The 25,393-nt window shown below is 39.5% G+C and overlaps 1 protein-coding gene across 2 annotated transcripts in view; it reads left to right on the top strand.

Annotated features, from left to right (window-relative positions):
• SEZ6L (seizure related 6 homolog like) overlaps positions 1-25,393 on the top strand; it is a 575,113-nt gene that overhangs the window by 490,698 nt on the left and 59,022 nt on the right. For both annotated transcript variants that reach the window (XM_068238978.1, XM_068238971.1), the window contains exon 12: positions 3,108-3,302. In XM_068238978.1, coding sequence (XP_068095079.1) covers positions 3,108-3,302 — 195 coding nt within the window. The remainder of the gene's footprint in view (positions 1-3,107; positions 3,303-25,393) is intronic.

Genomic DNA, 25,393 nt, shown 5'->3' with positions numbered 1-25,393 from the left:
TCATTTTGTGTAATGGTATCTTGGAATCCCAAATATTTGTTCACAGCCTATGACCAAACACTGCAAATAACCACTTCTTACTTGCAGTTGAATCCAGTGCAATAGAATATTTTGTAAAGTCCCCATCCCAAATGCTTCTTGTTTTAGCCGTTAAAGAATGCTGTACCTGTGTTGATTATGAGGATCCCCATCATTTGCGCATGCACAGTTATGTCTGATCTGTGCATTGATTGGAATTAAAACCTTAAAATAAGACCAAGAGCTTTAAAGAGGAACTTCAGCTTGAACAAACATACTGTCATTAAGTTGCATTAGTTATGTTAATTAAAATAGATAGGTAATATAATCTCATACCCACCCTGCTTTAAAAGAACAGATGTTTGATTTCATGAGGGCAGACATCTTTTTGGTTGAAAGGAGGTGACAGGGAGCATGAGACACAGTTTCAACTGTCCTTTGTGCTGATCCCCCCCCCCCCCAGTTGCTAGGCAACGTGAATAACAACATAGGAAATCCCATCATGCTTTGCACAACATCAGGGGAAAAATGCCCAGGCAGTTTTGTTTGATGGAGTGGAGTTTAGCTTCTGTGAAGCTAAAAATAAGGCTTAGATAAGAAAAACAAAGTTCTGATGCTGTGAAACTGTTAAAGAAACACCAAGCCTTTTAAGTGCTGTTGAGTAGATTTATAGTCTGGAGGTTCACTTTAAGATTTCTTTCTCTCTCTTCCTTTCTCTTTCTTACTGAATGATACCAAATTCAAATATGCAGTGTAAAGACCCAGTTAGGCGCCAGTAAGCAGCACAAATACATACAGTATATTTACAGATATTCTTTTTGAATAGCACTATTCATTTTTAATTTTGGAGCATTACTGAACCAAATCTAAAATAGCATGTATTTTTATGCATTATTCTGGAGCAACAGACATCCACCAAAATTCAAATGGTGCCGGGACATCTCATGTTTCCTTGATATCTGTGACCATTTTGAAGTTTCCTACAATCATCTAGGAGATTCTGGATGCTCATGCATCACCAGACAGCCTATTGGCAGTTGTGCAAATAGGGATGCACAGTTCTGACCATAAGCGTACCTGCTTGTGTGAAGATGAAAGAGAGAAGTCTCAGGCGAGTCTCCTTGGAACCTGTTTATTAGAGATTAAACAGTTTTATAATAGCCCAAAAATGTTAAAGGAAACCTGAAGCCATTAAGACTGGGACTGGAAATAAGACTGCATTGTGCATAATATTACTTACCTCCTGCAGCACGTGGTTCTTGAAATCTCTTTCTGCTGATCCCTGCATTTCTGGAAAGGCTACACAGGCCCAGGCCTAGGGTGCTGCTGCCCATGGACGAAAGACTGCTGCATATAGAACAGGAGGCTGAAGATGAAAAAGTGAGGCTGAAAATGGGGGATGTGGGGCAAAGCATGGAAGAGGGGAGCTGCTTCCAACAGAGCTGAGGGGCAGCTGTACATGGATGTTATAAATGGAATAGGGGCTGCATATGGAACAGGAGAGAGACTTCTGCACTTGGAAGGGGAAACAAAAGTATTTTGGCCTCAGGGTGGAAATAGTATAAACCTAACCTTGAGCCCTGGCACAAGAAAACTGTCTAATGCAGTGCAGATGGATTCTTGCTTGTGTGTCGCACTATTTTCCTTCCTCTGTACTGTTGCAGAGGCTGATGTGCTCAGTGGACATGCCTGTATCTATTTTCTGAGATTACAGGATCCAGAAGGGATTGGCAGGAAGGACTTTTGAGAATCTGTCTCTGCGATGAGCTAAGCAGATGTATACGACACAGGCTTATGTTTCATTACATGCACCCAACGTGATTACATTATCCCTAGCTTTTACAGTACGATATATATATATATATATATATATATATATATATATATATATATATATATATATAATGCAAAAGCATAAAGAATGGGATATTTGCCTGATTCAACAGGAATAGTGGTTTAAATCATTGCAAACACATTTCTGTAGGTACCTTTATACTCAAAAATATAACACAGACACGATGCAGGTTTGTTTAGTTATAGGGATATCTACCGGAAATAGCCACCTCTCTTTACATTTCTACACTTGTTTACTATGAAAGCTGTTCTCTGCATTGTATGAGACTGAAGAGGTTAAGAAATGTTATTTCAGCTCATCTCAGCCCAGCTCTCCTGCAGCCAGTCTCATAGCTATCATTTCTTGTTGCTCTGTGAGATAGGATACCACTGTTTGTCAAGACAGCCCCATTATTTGTATAGATTGGTCCAATTCAGCACCTGCTGAGCAACAAAACTGTGGTGTAAGAAGGAAAAGAAAAAAAAAGAAAAGAAAAATCAAAACGTTTACTCCTACTGTTTCATAAAAGTGATCAGATATACAACGCAAAAGCGCCTCATGATACGCAACAGTAAAAGGTCACCAAAATCATGAGCATTGATGAAAACATTTATAATCAGCTTGCAAAATAAATCTATTTCTTGTTCATTAAAATTAATGTTTAAAGAGGAACTGTAATCAAGGTTTGAACTTTATCCCAATCTGTAGCTGATACCCCCTTTCCCATGAGAAATCTTTATCTTTTATCAAATAGATCATCAGTGGGGGTCCGTATGGCTAATATTATAGTGAAACCCCTCCCACAGTGTGATGTCAGAACCTAGGTCCAAATAGTTTCCTGTCCGTGAGCCTTGTTGCATTGTGGGAGATATCTGCTGTTTCCGACTGCCAAGCAACCAGTATCTCCTTCTGTGCATAAGTATATCTATAAAAAAACACAAAACAGAAAAACCTTTTAGCCTATTTCATTGTTTGGGGGGGGGGGGGAGGGTTACAGATAATGGTAATCGGTGCTGTCTGTTGTTTTTTTTCATGTCTTCCAGTAGTAAATATGATTACATGCAGGGTGATTGTGGATCAGACAATATAAACAAAGTACATGGCGAATATCAATAATTTCTTGATCTCTATTGCAACATATTGACTTATTTTCTTCTACTTTTTGCTAAAGTTACTCTTAACTATTCAAATAATGTGGAAAAGTTCAAGCTATCCAGACAGTGATTCTAAATGCTCTGTATGTTTTACATTTTAGAAGTGTCCAGGAATGATTCGTGTTCAGACTTACCTGAAATCCAGAATGGATGGAAGACTACCTCCCACACAGATCTCATCAGAGGAGCTAAAATCACCTACCAGTGTGATCCAGGATATGATATAGTGGGGAGTGAAACTCTCACTTGTCAGTGGGACCTCACCTGGAGCAGTGAACCCCCGTTTTGTGAGAAAAGTAAGATGCACAGAGTTTTATTACTCCAATCTCGATCATTCCATGGCCTCCCTGAATCTTCAGCAATTAGCATTCATCTTCAGAAACCAACTTTTGCTTATCAGAATCACTGCCTTGAATACATGATTGCTGTTGTGTGTGTCCTCAGCGTGCACGTACATTTGTAAAAAAAAAAAAAATGTTTCAATGGATGCAGTTCTAATAATGTGTTTCCAAACCAAGAGCACTCAAAATAACTCAACAGAACAATAGCTTGAAGCTGTGTATTTAACAGGAATGCTTCATGTTTTCAGTACACCTTGTCAAACAGTCCACTTCAACAGTGGTAAATATATACAATGTTGTCACTTTTCTCACATGGTGAAGTGAACTCAGACTAATAAAGCATAAGAGTTTAGCTTAGTCTGGCTACTCTCCTCATGTACAAAGAATGGGGCACTGCTGAGACTTGGGCATGTACTGCTGTTCAGGTCAAAGTAAACATTTCTCCTGAATATCAGCAATTCAGTTTGGGCTCAATGGAACCAAATAGCAGTGATCTGAGTCAGGGCATTATTCTGGTGTCTGCTGCAATTATAACAGTTATAATAGGCTTCCTTGCCAAACCAGCATATCCACTGGCACTGATGCTACAATTTTTTTAGTCTTTTTATTATGTACACATGGGCCTTCAGATGAGAAAAACTTTTCTGGTTGCCTCTACTATGTCACAGTTGTTTAGGCTTTGTCCACCTCAAGGGTTAGGATTTATGGTGGCCTTTCTTGATTTGGGCAATATTTGGGCATTTCAGCTACAGCAAAGAATAAAGCTAACCAGGATTTTAATGTGAATGAATGGATCTTACCCCTAAACACCGCCAGGACCATCTGTTTATCTGAAATTTCTCCCAAGCCAAGCCCTAGCCCTCCAATAAAAAAAAATGCATGTAGATCTATTGACATTATTGCTCATGTATAATTTTGGGTGTCCCAGAGCTGAAACTTTGTGATGGGTTAAGTACAAAAAAAGGAGTGTGGGTGTTGAGGAGAACTATGCAAAGAGACCATTGTAGCTAACGTTGTGTAACCCTCATTAAAATGGATTACTACCAGGGCCTAAAATTGTATCTTTTATAGCTATCTTGTGTACTGTTTTCATTAAGTTACATTTTCAAAGTTGTTGGGTTCCTTTTAGCTTTGAACTTTCAATGGTTATGGGTAAGGGGAACTAATATACCCCAATACACATTCCCATGGGAAAGAGCGAATATCTGGGACTGGGACCTGCATATTACTAAAGAGACCTTCTAGGTTCTAGCATATGTCTCAGCATGATATTACACTTCCTCCTCATCAGAGGACACAAAGGTGAAGAGACGCTTATCTCTAACACCTTGGAACAAGCATATTTTACAAATAGGAAGGCTTTTCCAACCACCTTACCAAGGTTGCAATGATGAAAGGCATGTTGCTTGGTAAAGCTCAGGAAAGAAGGGCATATGCAACCTGGCCATTCAGACTGCATGCTTGGACAAAGGTCTGGTTGGAATTGATTGTAGCGTAACTTTGTTTTTGAAACATTATCTGAATCTGAGAATTCCATGGGATCTGTCGGTGACATCAGTGACCTTTAAACGATTGCTTAAAGTAAACCCAATGTGAAAATAAACTCATAAAAATTACCTCTTTTTAGTTATCTCACAGTTTTATTTAATGTTTAAAAATGTAAACCGTTGAGTTAATGTTTTAGTGTTTCTGCTCACAGGGGGTTTTATGAGTCTCTAAACTAAAATACATCAACTACTGAAGAGGCTACTATTATGCTTTATTATTATAGAAGTTGTTCTCTGCCTGGAAATATTTTTATGGCTGTAATTGCTTATCAGTGAGGGTTTCACTATAGTCCGACTAGGTCCCAAATGGAGAGATTGTATCTTGCATATCTGGATGGTTGACTCTGTCAGGCAGAATAAAAAGGAACACGGTCTAATTATTTGTATGTTTGACACTTTACATTCACTTGTCTATCTCATCAGGTCTCATGTCACCTCAGATACACATTAAGAAAAAAGATATGTTCAACAAGCCATTTTAACCTCTTATACCCCATTAAAGTTACTATCTACATGCAGTGGCGTAGCTAAGGAGCTGTGGGCCCCGATGCAAGTTTTACATTGGGGCCCGCCAAGCACTCTATACATAACAATTGATACGGCAAACCAAAACCTGCCAATGGCAACTACAGTGTCAGAGGTGGAAGAAGGGGATGGGGAACAGTTTGTTAATGATTACCACTATTCAAAGTATCTATAGAAGTGATTATTATGACCACAGGACTAATAGAGAGCTAATACTGTAGTTGAGGGAGGGCCCTACAGGGCCCCTCTGGCTCAAGGGCCCCGATGCGGTTGCAACCTCTGCACCCTCTATTGCTACGCCCCTGTCTACATGGGAGGCAGAGCCAGCTAGCATGGAGCTTTTTGGCTTGATGGCCTTAGCAATGCTAGTCAACATGGCTCTTAACGTTGGATGTACCTTGAGATGTGCTTAAAAATCACCACCCTTTGCAAAGCACCCTTCACCAACATTAAAGACAAATGGCCCTTCACCACTGCAGAGGAGGAGGTGTAGCTAATAGTATGGGGACACGTTTTGGTTGAATCTTGAAATCACTTTTCACAAAGGATTAAAAGTAAAAAACAAAAACCTAGAATTGTCCTTAATGAAAGCATTACACAAAATCATAACAAAAGATAATGCTCCCAGCTGTAATCCAGTCTATGATGTCCATAGTAGTCCAGTCTAACGAGGGTTTCATGATGCAATCATCAATAGCCAGTCAGCCAGAGTCTAGTTATCCAAATTAGATACAACTGCCAAATAACACTAACCCGAAAGGTAGCCTTACAGACAGAAACAAAGATTCTGATTGGCTGCTGCTTAACTGACAATGAGGCTGCATAGCAGAGGCTTTCTTTATATCTGAAAATTCATCCCTATGTAATCAAAAACTGCTTACGTGGCAATATCAGTGCTATTAAACTAGCCAGCCAGGTGGTGACAACTGCTAAAATCATCCCAATTATTGCAGACCCCCAAAAAGCAAAACTGGGACCTATTTGAGCAACACTATTGCACTATAACTATAGCAATAGTTTATGATAAAAAAAAATTACAGGCAAGCTAAAGAACAATGAAAGATTTTTTTCACAAATCTGATTTCACTCCATTGTATTTGATGAGAGTAAAAGGCACAAAACTAACAAACTTCTAATCTCAGAGGTCTAACTGCAGGGCTTCAATAGCCTCTATTTAAAAAATATATATATATATATACATTTTTTTTTTAACATTCCAACCTTAAAATGACTCTGAAGTAAATGTGGGTAAAATTGTCTGAGCATATGATGTAAAACAAGACAGTCAGCAGTTACCTACAGAGACTGGTGAAGATAAAACGACACACATGCTATTCATGCTATTGAGTAAGTTGAGCTGAGTTTTCATATTGGATAATAAAACTATCCATCATCACATTAAAGAGTCAATGGGTAGGTAAAAGGGGAAGACTCCCTCCAAACACCGGAGAACTTCCTCCTTACATTCTTGGCAAGTGCTAATTTTGACTGTGGCTCTGGAACAAGAAAACATTATCATGATGTTCTCTGTAGGTATCCTCTGATATTGCTCTAGATTTTTTTGAAAGCTACTTTTAAGGAGAATGGTTATACAAGCACTAGAGGCCTGACTTGCTAAGGCATCTACGGGATAGAGAGCATCATGAAGTAATTTTGTAAAACTGGCCTAGATTTGTTAAACTTGTCTAGCATTAGGTGGCAAGGTTTTCACTCATGTGAGTTATATCAGATCTTAGCAAATACTGAAGAATTGTTAGTCAATTAGTAGTTGTGTAACTGCAGTCACATGCACACACCTGCAGGAAGAAGGTTTTCTTTTTAAATTAAGCTTGGTCACTTTTCATGGACCACTTAGGCTCTCCAATGATCTCGAGACCTGATATACCTAAGTAATTTAGACTCAAGAGGGACATGTAATCTAATAGCCAGTATCTAGAGCACCAACTACTGGGTTGCTGTCAAAAAATAAATTGAATATTTTCCGGTAATGCTAGGAGTTTGATTTATGCTTAAATGAAATGATGTACTGTGACTACATACATATATTGCACCATATGCAGTCCATTACAGAGAATTGCAGATTGCCCATTCCCTCTACCTGATAACCAAACAACATTGATTTGACGTAACAGTTATTTATCATACATACTCAGAATAATGTCTGGTTGCATGTCAAATGCGTGTCAAAAACTGCATCACGTCGTAATCAGATGTGACTCACTACATGAGGCAAGCCCTAGCAAGCACACAGCACAGGGCATGCATGAAAAAAAGACGCCTGGAAAAAAGTGTGCAGGCAATTGTCGCAAGTAGAATATTGCTAAAATTAGCGATATTCTACTACTGTTTTCTGATAGTAAAATATTGGTAATATTTACCAATATTTTACTATGACTAAACCTAGCCTTACTCACACACAGAACCCTCCCTCCACCGGTGCCTAACCCTAAGACCCCCCTGGTGTTGCCTAACCCTAAGACCCTCCTGCTGGTACCTAACCTTAAGTTTCCCCTGGTTCTGCCTAAACCTAAACACCCCCCCCCCCCCCCCGCCGCACAGCTGCAATATGCGGCAAAGAAGGTAAATTCCGGTGCCCAAAGGCACTTGATTAGCAGCAAGAATGTAAAGTTTCGGCGCCCGATAGAGTCACGAGCACAAGGGCTTACGGAAATGCAAATTGTGGCATTGCATAGCCATTATAAAAGCCGTGATTTGTGGCAAGGAAGGTAAATTGCGGCACTCGATAGTAGCTGCCACCGTGCATCCAAATTTCTGTTGCTTGACTCAAAGTTCTGCTTTTATAATAGGGGCCTATGGCAGCGCCATTTTTTCCCCAAAGGGCTCCTGCTCCCTTTTTTCTTGCTTCGCTGCACAGGTACAGCTGATAGATGGCAAATTCACTGCCTTCAGACTACCATGTGAAAGAGGCCTAATTATTATTATGATCATTATTATTAGGTTAATTGGCTACACCCTTTTTCCATCTCTACATGATTCTTCACAATTTCCAACTTATAGGGAACCTAAAGTGAGGCTTCCATATTTATTTCTTTTTAAGCAATACCAGTTGACTGGCTATCCTGCTGATGCCTTTGGCTGTAGTAGTGTCTGAATCACACACCTGAAAACAAGCATGCAGCTAATCCAGTCAGAATTCAGTGAGAGCACCTGGCAGAGGATAAACAGGACAGCCAGGCAATATGCATTGTCTAAAAGTAAATGAATATGGCAGCCTCTATATACCTCTCGCTTTAGGTTCCCTTTAAGGGTGTTAAGTGATAGGAAGTCAACATTATTTCAAGTATATACGGTAAGTCTTATTCTCAGGTGACTTATGAAGGGATTAGGCTGAAACCATTCTTTATATGCATGCACCATGGCAGATAAAATGAAAAAGGAGGGAAAAAGCATGTCGATGCAGTTCTTTGTGCATTTGTTTTCAAACAGACAAATGGTTTGTTTTGGAAGCCATTTATTCTCTTCCTGACAGTATGACTAGTGGAGTACATCACTTTCCACCCACATACAAAGCACCTATTTGATTATAGAGCCAAGAGCGATGCTATACTGTAATATATAGCTATTTAGCTTGCGGAAGATTACACAGACTAATGACAGCTGATTCCAGACTATTTGCTATTGGTAATTCCATGCCATTGCTCTTTACAGCACATTACCAATAAGGGTGGCAAGGTGACAACACAGCCCTCCTGCTTTGCAGCACTAGGTTGCATTTACCAACACGCACATCAGCTGCATAGAAAGTGCATATTGTTTTGTGATTGTGTGGATTTCCTCTCAAAATCAAAGAGTTTTGTTATCTTTGTAAGCTAGTTAATCCTGCGTATGACTGATGCTAAGATTGTGAGCTCTTTTGTGGGACAGGAAGTGGTGTGAATGATTCAATGTTCTCTGCAACGTGCTGTGGAAAACTTACTAGTGCTTTATAAATGGGTTAAATAAACGTATTTTGAGTGACGTTATAACTGCCTTTCAATGTGCCAGTTTGCCTTTAACCGAGCTATAATGTTGTATATGTTTTCCTAAAAGGCCTGATTCACTAATGTTCTCCAGAGCTGAAGTATACTGGATAATAGAAGAAGTCTGCAACTCTGACCAGGATGTTAAAAACTTCTGCTACAGTCTTAGATCACATGAGTTTGTCATCTGTGCATAGGTCATATTGGAGCCTAGTAAAATAGGGATCATATAAAGTTACAATTTGGACACCTACAAAAATGAGCAGACAGATTTCTCGTTCAGAAATATGTATACAGTATGCATGTACGTTAACTATGCCCAAAAAAATAGGCTTTTGCTAAAAGTGAAAAAGGGAACTCTGTATTGCACCAGTTTATACATTTTCTGTGATTAGGAATAGTGAATGAGAGGCAAATAAGTACAAGTTGATGCAAATTTGATTCAAATTCATGTAGCTTAAAAATGGTCCAATCAAATGCAGCCCATTGGCCACCCCTACCAGCCACTTACAGCTTCCTGCTCACATCCTGCCAGTAATGTAAGTTCACGCTCAATCTGTTGCAATGTTTATGCAGAAAAAAATGCATAATGGATTTAAAAAATAGCATGTTCTGGCAATGCATGCCTCACAACGCTTGGTACCTTGTTGCCCTTTTTTTGTATCATGGGCATATCATGTGTGTTGTCCTGTAGCGCACAGCTCAGCTTATTATTACAGAACCCAACTCATCCGGGAGGGAGTGGAAAGATGTGATTCAACCCATTGGGGGACGATTGCAGTGCATTGCTGTGCGTTTATAAATTACATCATAACGCACATGCATAGTGTGAACACGCATTTGTCAGCAGAAACTATGCATCCCTACTGTTATGCTGCTTTGGCTTCAGACTGACGAGAAGGGTAGAGCAGGATTGAGCAGGCATATAGAGGTTGCTGAGGAGTAAATGAGGAGCTGTGAATAGGTATTGGTGTTTTGCAAAAATTGCAGCTCTTTTTTGTCTATTAAAATGTTATATGTATAATTCTTATGCCTAAACACAGCTACAGCTGCCTTTCTGCTAATCCACTAAACTTTCAGCATTCCTTGTAATTGGCTCATGTAAATGTGGGCTACAAGCCTTTCACAAGTACAGTAGTAGGTAATTATTACTGAATGCAGGCAAGGTTTGCAGGATCCTTTATGCTCTCCAGTATTGTCAAGCCTTTGAGAATGTTACTGAATCAGGCCCGATGTGTCCGGGACATACCGGTATTTGCATTATATATTTTCATTCAATCACCAGGACTCCAGGCTGGTTTACACATTCTCAACTCTATCACTGGTGGTTGCATTGCAGTAATGGCGAGATGAGCTCAGAGGCATGATGAGCAATTCATATGTGCAGTGACAGCTGATGGATCAAAGACTGTCTAAAATGACCATCCTCCATCTGTATATGTATCCTGTTCTAGCAAAGACTAGCATTTAAGCTGCTTTTGCAAATGTTAACAGAACACCCAACTCCAGAAATAGAAATCATTTTAGCTTTGGATGGTTTGGAAAGTGGGTGGTTAGAAAGCCTTTTTGCTATCTGTTTCCCCACGGGATAGAATTTCTATATTTTTCTGTTGACAGGAAGTGGGCAAATATCTCTAACTATAAAAGATGCAGCAACAAATGGAACATACTGTTTTATAGTTGGTAGAAGAAGGTAGGATACCTGTCAAATGTTATTGCTTTATCAATTTCCTGGAGATCCTAGAGACAGGAAGTAAGATGTAATGTTCCCAAAGAGGGTGTAGAGAGATGTACAACCCAAAAGAGGCTATAAGCCTCCTTTACACTATCTGAAATGAAAATATTTTTCTTCCTGAGATTGATCTTGAGGCTACATCCACAGTGGGACGTTGCGTTGTAATGTGATGTTAAAGTCACAACGCAGCATTACAGGGCAATGCAAAAAAAGGTGGTAACGCACATTAACGCTGTGTTACCATCGCATACAGTAAAGCATACAGGCAATGAAAAGTATGCTTTCCTGTACTCGGCACCGTGTGCGTTTAGAGGTAACGCACTGCAGCAGTGCGTTATCATAACGCTAAATGTTACAATGTGATGCTAATGTCGGATAGGATTAGCATTGCACTACAGTAAGCTGCATTATAAGAGTTTATAACACAGCTCTGCAACGTCCCACTGTGAATAAGCCCTGAATTCTTCAGACATAAGGTGATAAGTGACTATGTGTAGCACTGGGCAGACATGATCAGCTTATTTCCACTCAGTCAATTGTGATTGTAATTTGCTATGGGTAAACTGAGAGAAATCTTCCTACAGAACCTAAACTTTAGCAGCCAGTGAAAATCAATACTGTTGATTGCATTTTATCCCAAGAATGGTCATGTTTGTTATATATCTAGCACGGATCAGTAACACTAGAAAACAACACATAATGCCAACATGTTACCAAAGTATGTAAGAATCTATATATATATAAAATCGGACGTATGTGTGTAAGTGCCGCCATCACTTGAAATGCATTGACCGATTTTAACAAAACTTGGTATAAAGTTCCCTTACTAACTGAAAAGGTATATTCTCGGGGTCTCACCCCTCCCCCACCCCCCTCCCTGCACACCTGGGCAGAACCACAGACAGCCAATCAGATTTCACCCATTCATGTCAATGGGAACATTGAAAAAGGCTGCCATTCACACAGTCATAAAGCTACAGTCCCCAAACTTGGCACAGTTGGTCTCTTGGTGACTGAAGTTAAAACTTCAGGGAAGGTGGGGGGGAGGGTCATAACACAGTGACTGTGTGTCAAGGTTTGAAAAAGTGGGCAGAGCCAACAACAACCTAATACATACCAGGACAACGCCAGGTATTCAGCTGGTAGAAGGATACAATTTACAGTGTAACTGCTAATAAGGAAGTGTACCATTTTTTCATGGTAGATAGTCATTTTATCAGCTGTGTAGAACTCATCTTTGTGTACACAAGCTCACCAACATCCACCTACATGCTCTTATAACATTTTGATTTTTTTCTATTTGGCTGAATTTTATATTGTAACACATCGTTACAATTCAGTGTGTACAAGTCGTGTCACATTAAGATGCTTGTTCAGGTTAAGTAAGAGCAGTTGGTGGTTTGTGGCTTTGGCAAGACTATCTTAAAGTATGAAGAAAATGTAAAGCAAAGCCAATTGTTGGAATAATTGCTGCATGTTTTCTGTTCTTAGAATGAACTATTTACTCTGCTGCCACAACTCTTGGTAAAGAAACATTCACATTGAGAATCAAACACATAAAGTAAAAACATTGAAACATCACAGGCTGAGGTTTAAACAGAATGTTTTGTGCCTGTTTTATGTTATTTCTGTGTTCAGAGCTAAAAAAATTAAGTCAATATGGAACATTTCTATGAATGTATTTTAAAAAGCCTCTAGGTGAAGCCCCAGTGTACATGAAAAAAGCTGCCTGGAATTGTGGGCGCCCAGAAACAGCCAATAGTAGAATATTGGTAAATTTACCGATGCAGTACAACCTCGTTATAGTAAACTCTGATATAGTAAACCCCTGTATATAGTAAACTCAGTCCTCAGGTCCCAGCAAATGCATCTGTATAAATATACAATGTATGATCACTTTTGGTGTAGTAAACTGCTGATATAGCAAACTGATTGGCCAGGTCCCTTGGAGTTTATTATAAAGGGATTCTACTGTATTCTATGACAATGATGATAGTCAAATACCAGTAATAGAGAATAAAATTTAACCTAACTTTAACCCCCACACCTAACCTTAACCACCCCCAAATGCCTAACCTCAACTGCCCCCATGCCTAACCTTAACTGCTCAGCCCCCCTGGCTAACCTTAACCATCCTCTAATGCCTAACCTTCATCACACACACACACACACACACACCTAACCTTAACCACCACCCGCCGCCAATCTGACAAACAAAATGCACATTTTCAGGTGCCTCCATAGGCACCCATATAAATAGGGGCAATGATGGGAAATTGCACCTGATAAATATTGGATGCTGGGGCTGTCCACAATGCAAAATACAACTACAAATACCAGGCAATTTGTATCCATTTACATTACTGGTGGTCCTGGTGGACACTCAGATTTCCCACCATTGCCACTATTTATATGGGCGCTTGTGTTGGTTTCTAAACTTCTGCTGATCACGGTGCCCAAATTTCCTGCCTCTGAAGCCTTAACCAGTCTATGCCATAAATGCCTTAAAGAAAACCTGAATTGAAAATTAAAAGTCAAAATAAGCATACACAAGTCATACTTACCTTCCATGTAGTCTACTCCTCAGTGTCTTTCTCCTGTCCCGCGTCCTGTTTGTTCACTGTGATCAAGGGAATTTTCCGTCTTCCATTTTGAAAATGGCCATTACCCATAACAGCTTTCTGGTCAGCACACAGTTAAACTGTAACATCGCCCACTTGAGCCATAGGGAAACATGGACATTACCTGGTACATCAGTTTTCCTCTCAGCTATAACTGACAGCAACTGATATTTTACTGATAGCAACTGATATATTTCAGATCTGACAAAATATTGTCAGAACTGGAAGGGATTATTGTCAGAAGAAAATGGTGAGCTTCTGAAAGGAACTGATGGCAAGGTAACTATGTAATGTTCATTTGAAGTTACCTCATGTGTTTATTTTAAATATTTTTACTCAGTACAGGTTCTCTTTAAAGCTTTCTATAACATCACATTACTGGACAATGTGAAATAATTGTCATTTATTTTAAAATAGATCCAACATCAATAATACAAGTATGTTGTGTTTTTGACCACTTCCCTATTTTAAGACATTTGTTATGCAGTACACTAACATTTTAAACATTTATTTTTACTAGAAAGTGCATACACTTGAATCATTCGTTTTTAAATTTGTAAGCAAGATGGAATATATAAAGTCGACTAAAAGCCACTATAATTTCCATTTAAAGACCTCACTGATACAAATGTGGTATTACAACTTACAAGGCTGCTAAAGTTTCCTAATCAGAGTTCCTAGAGCTCCCAAATTATCATCAAAGCCATTTTAAAACCAACCGTGGTGCCACATTCCTATATCGCAAAATATACAAATAATTGGAAAATCGTGATATGAGTTGATGGCATAGTTCATAGACTAGAGGGAAATGCAGCAGCTGTGAGGAAACATTGCCACTAGAGTCTGACAGATAAATAAAGTTGCCTAATGCCCACCTTGAACTGAAATCTACAATAAATACAGTTTTGTACTTAGTACAGGAACACTATTTCCAAAGTACTAAAAAAAACAGTATAATGTTTAAAGTATAAGAATTATAGATGCATTTAACATTATATACTTTTAACAACAACTACTGATGAATTAACACTCATGGTACATATTGATCAGTGTAAGTTGTACAAAGAGAAGGCCTGACTCACGCAGGGCTAGGTCCAAGACTAACTTGATTACGATGTTGATTAATTTGGATGAAGTAAATATGGCCATTGTTTGAAAACTGCCTCTTCACAGCACTGGTCTGACACTGATTCATTCTCAGGTCAAAAAGATACAAGTTCTGAGTTCATCAATTATTTGTCTATCTATGGCACCTGAACCTAGTGTTGTGGGCTAAATGTGTGTAGGGTTGCCAGGTGTCCGGTTTTACACCGGACAGTCCGGTTTTTGTGCGCTGTGTCCGGTGCAAAAAGGCATGCTAAACCGGACAATTAAGTTGTCCGGTTTAGAGCCCCCCCCCCCCGCAGCGCAGGAGGAGAACAGTGCAGCAGAGAGAGAGCTGGGAGCAGCGGTGGAGAAGGGGGGCAATCTCCCCCCCTTCCCTCACCTTAGGGTGCTCTCTTTCCCCCGCTGTCTCCTCCAGGATGATGTGCAGGCTGGCGAATGGCTGCAGGCGGAACTTACCTCTGTGTCGCTCCAGCGCCGGAAGTTCGGGTCCCGCAGCCGCTGAGATTCGACTCAAAAAAGATCCGGTTCAAAGATCCGAATCATTCATGAGCCGGACAACACTAATCAGTCTGAATAGTGTTGTCCGGCTCATGAATGATTCGAATCTTTGATCCGGATCTTTTTTGAGTCGAATCTCAGCGGCTGCGGGACCCGAACTTCCGGCGCCTGCGACACAGAGGTAAGTTCCGCCCGCAGCCACCCGCCAGCCTGCACATCATATTGGAGGAGACAGCGGGGGAGAGAGAGCACCCTAAGGTGAGGGAAGGGGGGGGGATTGCCCCCCTTCTCCACCGCTGCTCCCAGCTCTCTCTCTGCTGCACTGTTCTCCTCCTGCGGGGCGGGGGGCACCTGGCTACCTAACCTCTGGGCACATATACCCCCTGGCTACCTATTCCGGGCACATATACCCCCTGGCTACCTATTCTGGGCACATATAGCCCCTGGCTACCTATTCTGGGCACATATACCCCCTGGCTACCTATTCCGGGCACATATAGCCCCTGGCTACCTATTCCGGGCACATATAGCCCCTGGCTACCTATTCTGGGCACATATAGCCCCTGGCTACCTATTCTGGGCACATATAGCCCCTGGCTACCTATTCTGGGCACATATAGCTCCTGGCTACCTATTCTGGGCACATATACCCCCTGGCTACCTATTCTGGGCACATATACCCCCTGGCTACATATACTGGGACATATATACCCCTGCCTACGTATACTGGGACATTTACACCCCTGCCTACATATACTGGGACATATATACCCCCTGGCTACATATACTAGGCACATATATCCCTGGCTACATATACTGGGAACACTGGCTGTTTGTCATTATGTGCATTTAGTGGTGAAAAGCTGTCTCTTTTGTGCATTTACTGGTGAAAAGCTGTCTCTTATTATGTGCATTTACTGGTGAAAAGCTGTGTCTTATTATGTGCATTTACTGGTGAAAAGCTGTCTCTTGTGCATTTACTGGGGAAAAGCTGTCTCTTATTATGTGCATTTACTGGCGAAAAGGTGTCTCTTATAATGTGCATTTACTGGTGAAAAGCTGTCTCTTATGTGCAGTTACTGGTGAAAAACTGTCTCTTATGTGCACTGGACCAGTACTACTGGTGAGGACAGTTAGTGACATGGCTATGTACTCTGTAATGTGCTGCAGAAGATGTCAGTGCGATATAAATACTATAAAAATTTTTTAAAAAAAAGCCCATTGCTTAGCCCCACTCTACATAAAAGTGCGCTTCTGACTCCGCCCCTAACTCCACCCCTAACTCCACCCCCTGTCCGGTTTTCTCCATCAGCCGACCTGGCAACCCTAAATGTGTGCTAAAACTCTGATATCCTGATGACCGGAAAAGTAAGGCCTATGTACTCCAAAGCTGCAGAAGCAGGAAGTACACAAATGAAAACACAAAGTACTACGTAAAAAGACATTAAAAATACAAGTTCAAATATAAAGTAATACATGTCACATGCCAAATTATACATGTGAACAAGAATACTAGTTCTTACTACATGTGAATCAAATTAAAAATAATGCCACTTTAATTTAGACTGTTGATGCGAAAGAAGTATAAAATGACATTATCATTGGCAGGAAAGATCCTGAATATTCCATCAGCCTTCATTTGTTGTTTGTTCATTGATTCATCAGAAGCCAAGTCAAATATAAAAAACAATTCTGCTGGTCGCTGACTGGCTTACACATGTGGCTAATATATGCCAATGTTTCAAGAACAAACTGAAAATATCTCAGTAAATGATTTTTTTTTATCTGCTGTATTATTATTATTATCTTCATTTATCATCATTACCTTCTGTGGTACTGTACAAAGTGTTCTGTCTTTGTCAGGGGAGGGTTAGGAAAAAGTTTTTTCATGTCAGTGATTTTTTATTGGAAATTACATTGAACAAATTCTTCAGTGAGCTGAAAACGACACAATCTATTCTACGTGCTAATAAAACACTCTGATTCTCTCAGACATGCGGTCTCATCTGACTTAAAGGAATATGCCACTTTTGTTAATAAAACAGCAGTTCCCTCAGTTCAGATCTACGCATGGGTGTTTTAAGCTGAATACTCACCTCGCGATGACGGATGATGGATCTAGCATTGTCTCCCTGACAATAAGCACTCACCGATCCATCTTCCAGCTGGCGGGTGTGCGCGACATCACAAAACAGCACATGACAAGCACGAATGAGACTTCAAACCATACTTTGGGTGGGAGACGTCGGGGATATTAAAGATCCAATCCGCCATGATGGTCGTTATCGCCACACGACGCTAAACGACATTCGTGTGATTGTGCGCCTGTACTCATGTCACAAGATCGCAGAAATGACCGCTCATCACTCAAAAAAAATCGCTGGTCATCGGGAAAATTGTCAGAAAAATTGTAAGGTGGGTATGGGCCTTTAGTTTGCTGATTACAGCAGGTGATTACTCCAGAGTTGCAATGCTTCCTTCTCTTTGCTGCTAATTACTAACACAGAAATAGGAGAGCGTGTGGAGCATTAACAGGTACGACCTACATCAGAGTGTGCACTAATATGTACTGATTGTACAGGCTGAAAAATAATAGATTTGAGCTTACTGGTTGTTTAATTTGGGAGGTTTTGAGCTTTAATCACATGACTGTGAAAACCATCAGATGATCTTGTCTATGCATGAGAACATCACACTGAAAAATACACACTCCGTGGAAAGCCTTGCTTGAATAAGCTCCATCATTATAAGATGATGGTTATACCACTTTGAAAGCATTTGGTCTCTCCCCCTCTCCCACTCTCCTGAAGCAAAGATGTTTATTACACCAAACCAATTCAGTCTACACCAAGCACTGTTCATTGCATATATAACCTTTCTTTTAATGAAAATAGCAAGTAACAATGAAGTTAAAAATATATATATACTGTATATGTATATATATATATATATATATATATATATATATATATATATATATATATATATATATATATATATATATATATAAAATAAATATTTTACAACTGTATCAAACAATCTAACTTTCATGTTCATATGCATGAACGCTGTTAATAATCCTTCCCTATAACATTAACTTAGAATGTTAGCTCAGCAGTTGTTGATTTAGCCATTGGTTAACCCATCAACATAGTGCAATACTAGTTTAATTTCATGTTATCATTAAAAGTACTATAAGCAGCTTTGTGCTTCAGGAAACAGTGTGCATATTAAAATGGTGTTATAGCATATGAACTTGATGAATGCATTTCATTTTCTTGCTTATGTAAACACCTACTGCATAATACATAACATAATAACAGTATGTTTAATTTCTTAAGTGCATCAATTGTATATGATGCCCCATTATGGACATACACCATCTGCCAAAAATATGGTTATGCTCAACATTAGAGCACAGAGAGTAAATTCAGCGACACTTAAAGCTCTCAGAAATAATTGTTAAAGGATTATTGTTAGCATAATTTGAACCACTCTATTTTATGAATAATTCCACAAAGCAAAAAAAAAAAGTAACGGTTATGACAAAAAGTTGAGTTCCGGCTTTCACCCTTCCATCCTTTAGACTAAGGGGGATGTGCTTAGTGATTAGCGGTAACCTTAGAGAATCTAGAAATGAGAAAGACCAAGGCAATTCCCCTTTTCTCCTGAGTTTTCTAATAGGAGATAATTTTGCATCTGCTCTTTAAAATAACTTTTCAGCATTCGGGGATTGAAAAGCAGCCTTAAAGGTATACTTAAGTCATTAAAAAAAAATGACATTTACTCACCCGGGGCACCCCTCAGCCCCCTGAAGCTGGATGGTGCCCTCGCAGCCCCGCTCCGATCGCCCTGTCCCTGCCGGCGGCTACTTCCGGGTTCGGCGACAGCCGCCAACAGGCTGGGAACGCTGCTGATTCTCCGCGTTCCCAGCCTCTATATCACCCTCTATGCTGCTATAGTGTATATTGGTTCTTCCTTCAAGAGAGGAAAGATTTATACTGCCTTCAGGGGTGTAACTAGGGGGAGCAGCCTCTGTGATTAGAGAGCCCCAACCACTAACGTTTCCTTTCTCTGATACTCCAGATCAGGTGTTTTTGTGGCTACACAAGTTATGAGTGTGAAGATCCTGGTGGCCACACTTGTTTTATGACCCTTGTGAGATGTGCCCCCATGTTGTGACGGTAATCAAGGGGAGGCAAGGGAAGGGTGTGAACATTAAGGGGGCCCCATCAAAATTTTGCTGGGGGGCCCCATGATTTGTAGTTACGCCCCTGACTGCCTCTGGTATGCGCAGTTGTTCATCAGGGGTGCCTCCGCCATGGTTATTGTTCTATCCTTTAGGCTAAGTTTCCACTGAAAATGTATGCTCTTTAATCCACATGGGCCCATATGCAATTGACTTTTTCTCCTGAGTTTTGTCCTTGGTGATATTTTCACACTTTGTCAATAAAATGCCATTTAAACCACCAGGAAGAAAGAAAATACTCAAAATAATATTAATAGTACTTCTTCACCTACTTTTGGTACCTATTCAATTACAGAGTGTTGAAAAGTTATTTTGAAGGGAAGATGAAAAATGATCTCCTAGGTGAAAACTCAAGATAATAAGTTAAATAAATAAGTGCCATGTTGTCATTTATTTTGTATGTATTGGGTTTGCAACACACAAACAAATGCCTCTAGCAGTGCACTGTTAAAACGCTTTCAGCTAAAACACAGGTATGTAAGCTGACCCATAGGGAAACGACCCATAGGGAAACATGGGGAATTATTTTACCCACGCTGCGCATCAGTTGTATGTTGCATTAAAGATCACCACAAGGCATTCACTCTAATCCAGCCATAAATCTGTACTCTCCATGTAGCTGATGTATTGCCTCAGTGGGTAATAATTAGGGATGCAAAATGGCTATACAGAATAGGCATGTCCCTAAAATTGATAATCTTTGTAAAAATGTAATAAAAAAATAACTAACGATAAAAATTCAAGTTTGTGTTACTGGACTAAGTAAATTCTTAAAGAGAAACTCCGACCAAGAATTGAACTTAATCCCAATCAGGAGCTGATACCCCCTTTTACATGAGAAATCTATTCCTTTTCACAAACAGACCATCAGGGGGCGCTGTATGACTGATATTGTGGTGAAACCCTTCCCACAGGAAGCTCTGAGTACCAAGGTACTTCTGGAAGTTTCCTGTCTGTGAACCTTGTTGCATTGTGGGAAATAGCTGTTTACAGCTGTTTCCAACTGCCAAAACAGCATACAGCAGCAACATCACTTGCCAACAGTAAAAATGTCACCATGTGATAAATATCAGAATATAAATCAGGGATTTAAAAGATTTTACAATGGGCAAACACTGACTAAATCCTTTATACATAATTATTGTAAAAATGAAGCACTTTTTTTATTACATTATTTTCACTGGAGTTCCTCTTTAAAGTGCATTCTTATCCCTACCCATTAAAAAGTAAAGCGTTGAGATTGCTATACCATTTTTAATCTCTAGTGTTCTTTTCATTTCAACTATCATTTAGAACATATACTTTGAATCATCATTTGAAAGTTAAATCATACCACAAAAAGCAGTGCAATTTCAATCATATTTATATGGTAATCCAATCCAGATATCTCAAATTAGCTAATCATACTCCTCTTTGCATTGCAAAATAATCAACTGGCATTAGTGATTGTCATGTCTAGAAGCACTCATGGAGGAGCATGTGATAAGTTTTGTCAGGTTACTCAGGTGATAAATATGTAAGCCTCTGAGTTAGGATCGTGTGCTAAAGCAGGATGTGATCACAGCAAATCAGAGCTTTGCCTATCTATCAGCTGATCAAACAAATCACATGATTTTCACTAACTGGCATCCAATTCTATTGAAATTTGCAACCATGACCAATCACACTGTAGATCTATGCGACCCTCAAAATCAATTTAAATCCATGGATCAGTCTTGAGTGCAGTAAGATTTCAGGTATGTGAACGCAATGTTTGAACCTTACAATTTTATTTTTTATTATTTCATCTAATCTGGGATTAGAGTGGCAAAGATTTAGCACATCTGGGCTGTCCTTTGGTTACTATATATGGCATATATGGCAAAAGTCACTTATGCTTATGGAAACACTAGCATGGAAGAAAAAACAATTCACCATTTGAAGAAAAGTGATATTTCTCAAAGAATAGGATATGCAAGCACTACAGATCAAATCCTGCTCTAGGAAATGTGTTTAATATTGTGCCTTTTTAACAAATACACACTTCCCCATAAACATTCCTTGTCTTGCTTTAATGGATATTTATGTAGCTATAGAAGTACAGCACATTTGGCATATTTCCATTAAAGATTTTGAAAGCTTAAAACACAATATTTTCATACAAGTAGAAGATTTCTGTAATGCATTTTAGCAGTAGTGACAAGTTTTTTTTCTTTGTTCTTTGTTTTTGGAGCCTGCAAATACAGTGCTCATACCATTAGCCAATACTGTTTCTTAATGCAATCTCATGTTATTAGAAAGACTTATGATTTATGACATAATGCCCTATTATATTACCCATCTTGCATTTTAAAAAATTCCAGAGTGGCATTCAGCAAACCACAAAGATTCCTTTATGACATCTACTTTCATCATTTATTTTTAAAAATCTATACGGTATATATGTTGCACCTGGTTTTACCAAGTGCTGTATGTGTCATTATCTTGATTTCCCAATCTGGTCATTGAAGTGAGGCTGGCTATTATTTCACTTATTCTGTTAAAAATTCAGCATCTGAGTTGCTTAATTGTACTAATTGAGCCCATGATTTAATTCACCAGGACCACCATCCCTCCATCAGCTGTGGGTGCAATAGCTTTGCTCACACATTTCCTCTGCAAGCTGCGGTCCTACAAAGTGATAACTTATTACCGTCTTTGTTGTGGATGTAAAACTGGACTTGGAATATTTTAAGTGACGTTTTGTATGATGACGTTTTGTATACTTTTCAATAAATATTTTCAGAAGACCTGGAGTTCAGCTCAAAGTTGATTGCCAAGACCTGCAGTTTTTTTTTTTTCCAGTTGATCTTTAGAGTGTCATATATTGTGCAATCTTGAAACTTTTGTGAAAACCTTTTTTGATTATTGTTTGACCCCTTTTGTCATTGTACTGTACTAAGAACTTCATTCTCTAATATTATTATTTGCTTCTCTTTGTACTTGCTCAGTGGTATGTGAGAATGTCATTATACTTTAATGTGATGATGTAATCTCTACCCAAAAAAATAAATAAAATATTCAAAACCACAATGCTGAGTAATTCTTGACTCCCATGCAATTGTATATTTTAGAAAATATTTAATTATTGTGAAATATTCAGAAATCAGACTGTTGTAACAGTTTTAGGTGTTGCTGGTAGGCGTTATAAAAGCTGTTTTAACAAGTATCCAAAGAAGGTCTGCATACACCTTTAACAGAAACTTTTTATTGCTCTATCACCATATACACAGTCGATTGTAAAACCGACAATCGTTTCGGGGCCACACGGTTACTGTGCTTTGATGAAGGGGGCCCTGTGTGGCCCCCAAACGATCATCAGTTTTACGATCGACTGTGTGTGAATATGGTGATGCAGCAATAAAAAGTTCTTGTTAAAGTGGTTTGCGGACCTTCTTTAGATACTTGTATGGACTTTAGCTACTTGGTTCTGCACCCACCACCTCTGCTGGACTTTGGCGTGCGATCTATGGGATTACTACACAAAAGCTGTTTTATCTACAATTAATAGGGCCTTTCAGTAATAAATGATTGGCAATGGAGCAGATAAACCCCTATTAAATCTTATTTAAGGGCCCTTTTCCACCAGCGCGTTTGCGCTGGCTGAATCGGAAAGATGCAAACCGCTAGCGATTTTACAATCGCTATGGTTTGCTTTTTAACATAGAAATCGCGGTAGGTCATTTCCACTACCGCGATTCGTTTTTGACGGGAACGCGAACGTGCGGCGGAGCGATATTTGCCGCGATTTTGCTATGCAGTGCATAGCATAGCAAAATCGCGGCCGCAAACGTTGGGGGATCGCTGGGTAATTGCGATTCAGCAATCGCTAGCGTTCAGCGTGAACGCTAGCGACTGCTAGTGGAAAAGGGCCCTTAGAGTTGTCAGGTGGATTGGTGCATATACAGTACCTGGTTAATAAAACAATCAATGTTCACAAAACGTATTTAAAAGTTTCATGTCCAGCTTTTATGAATATTTTAGTACGCTCACAGGATGATTCGGCAAGAGTATGATCCTGATAAACTAGAATGGCTGGTGAACTTCTGCAGATTTTCCCATAATCCTCTTTTGATAATGCACCATGGGCCTGACACCTGCTTTCATCCAGACCTCCTGCTTCAGTACTTAATTCAATGTTAAATATTTTGCCCTTTTCTTACAGCCAGGACATTTAATCCCCTTTTAAGCTTACACTGTTCCAGAGCCACATAAACGCTTATCAACTAAAGTGAAAGTCTAACATTTTTGCTAGTTTTGGATGGTGTATTTGAAGCAGTACACATTCTGTCAGGCTGTTCCCGATGTCTGTGTTTCCATTGCTGGAACTATACTTTCCTACATATCCATGACCATAGCTTTAACAGGAACCCTAAAGGTCAGAAGGTACAGCAATAAATGCATTTACATAGATTCCAACTATTCCTTATTGTGCAAAAATGGTTTTCTTTGCTGTGTGTCTTTATTGGGGAGATTTACTTATTTATTTACTTGCAGGAAATAAGGGGAAGTCTCCCAGATTAGGACACAGTTAGCAATAAAACCACAAAATGAGTTTCAAATTGTTCTCATTGTGAAAAAGGAAATTAAGATGGTTGGCTGGACCTGGACTTTAATGGAGTGAAATAATCATCCAAACCCAGTTCCTAGTTGCATTTTCTATCTACAAAAGCTATACCTAAAGATGTAAATTTTGTGATGTGTGTGCTATCAGAGGGCTACGATAGCTTGATAATAATTCCTGATGTACTTACTCCATGCCAGATACAGTCTGTTTTTACATACATCTCATTCTAAGAAGTCACACAGCTAAACTGGGACCTGCAGCTTGGGTGGCTGCTATTTACGAACAAATTGGCTTTTTTTTAAAGCGGACCTAAACTCAGATCTTGCTCACTGCTCTAAAAGATAAGCAACGCCATAATAACCTTTAAAGAAAAACATGTACTTGTTACAGCTAATAGAAATCCTGCAATAAGTCCACAGTGTGTCTACTTCCTGCTTTCATGGAAGCAGACATAGGGTTAACATCCTGTGTTTACAAATAAGCTGCTCTTCCGAGGCTGCCGAGATTCCTGGGCTGACATACCTGAGAGATCAAATTAAACTTCAGATTGTTCACAATGACGAAGATTAGACAGGCTAAACTCTCTAAATACTTTCATGGTGGATTTCTCTCTGTTTTCCTTGTGTCCTGTGCAAGAGTTCAGGTCCACTTCAACTATATGCATTTACGTATTTGTGGAACAATTATAAGAATGTTCAAGTGTCTTTATCTGAAAGGTCTCATTATAAACATATTCTGCAGAAAAGCATATAATAAAAAGGAATGTCACGCCAACTGTTGCACCGACATGGCTGGCTGGGTCAACAGATGCTTTCCTAAACATATGCTGCATGGCTGTTCAGTTAGCCCTTCCAGTCTAGAGGCTGTATTTTTACTCCTCATTAAATCAATGTCAAACCTGCATGACCATTTGCTACACGCTGGCACATACAATCCATAAACCGCATTTATGCATTCAATGTCTTTGTATTACTTGATGTCTCGTTTTATTATCCTTATGTACACAACCGGTTATTCTAACATCTACTTGAAGAGATGGTGTGCATTACGGTTGCCACACACTTACACGCTCTGGATGGCTCTTTTATGTGTTGAAATGAAATGCCATTATAGCATTCTTCCTGGAGGCAACATTCTCATTAACATTGTCATTCAGCACAAATGATTTGAACAGTTGTGACTCATAGGCAACGGATTTA

Source organism: Hyperolius riggenbachi, chromosome 1 (assembly GCF_040937935.1).
Source record: "Hyperolius riggenbachi isolate aHypRig1 chromosome 1, aHypRig1.pri, whole genome shotgun sequence".
In the NCBI taxonomy this organism is placed as follows: domain Eukaryota; kingdom Metazoa; phylum Chordata; class Amphibia; order Anura; family Hyperoliidae; genus Hyperolius; species Hyperolius riggenbachi.
Note: the sequence above shows the minus strand (reverse complement) of the source record. Positions and strands in the feature narration are given on the sequence as shown.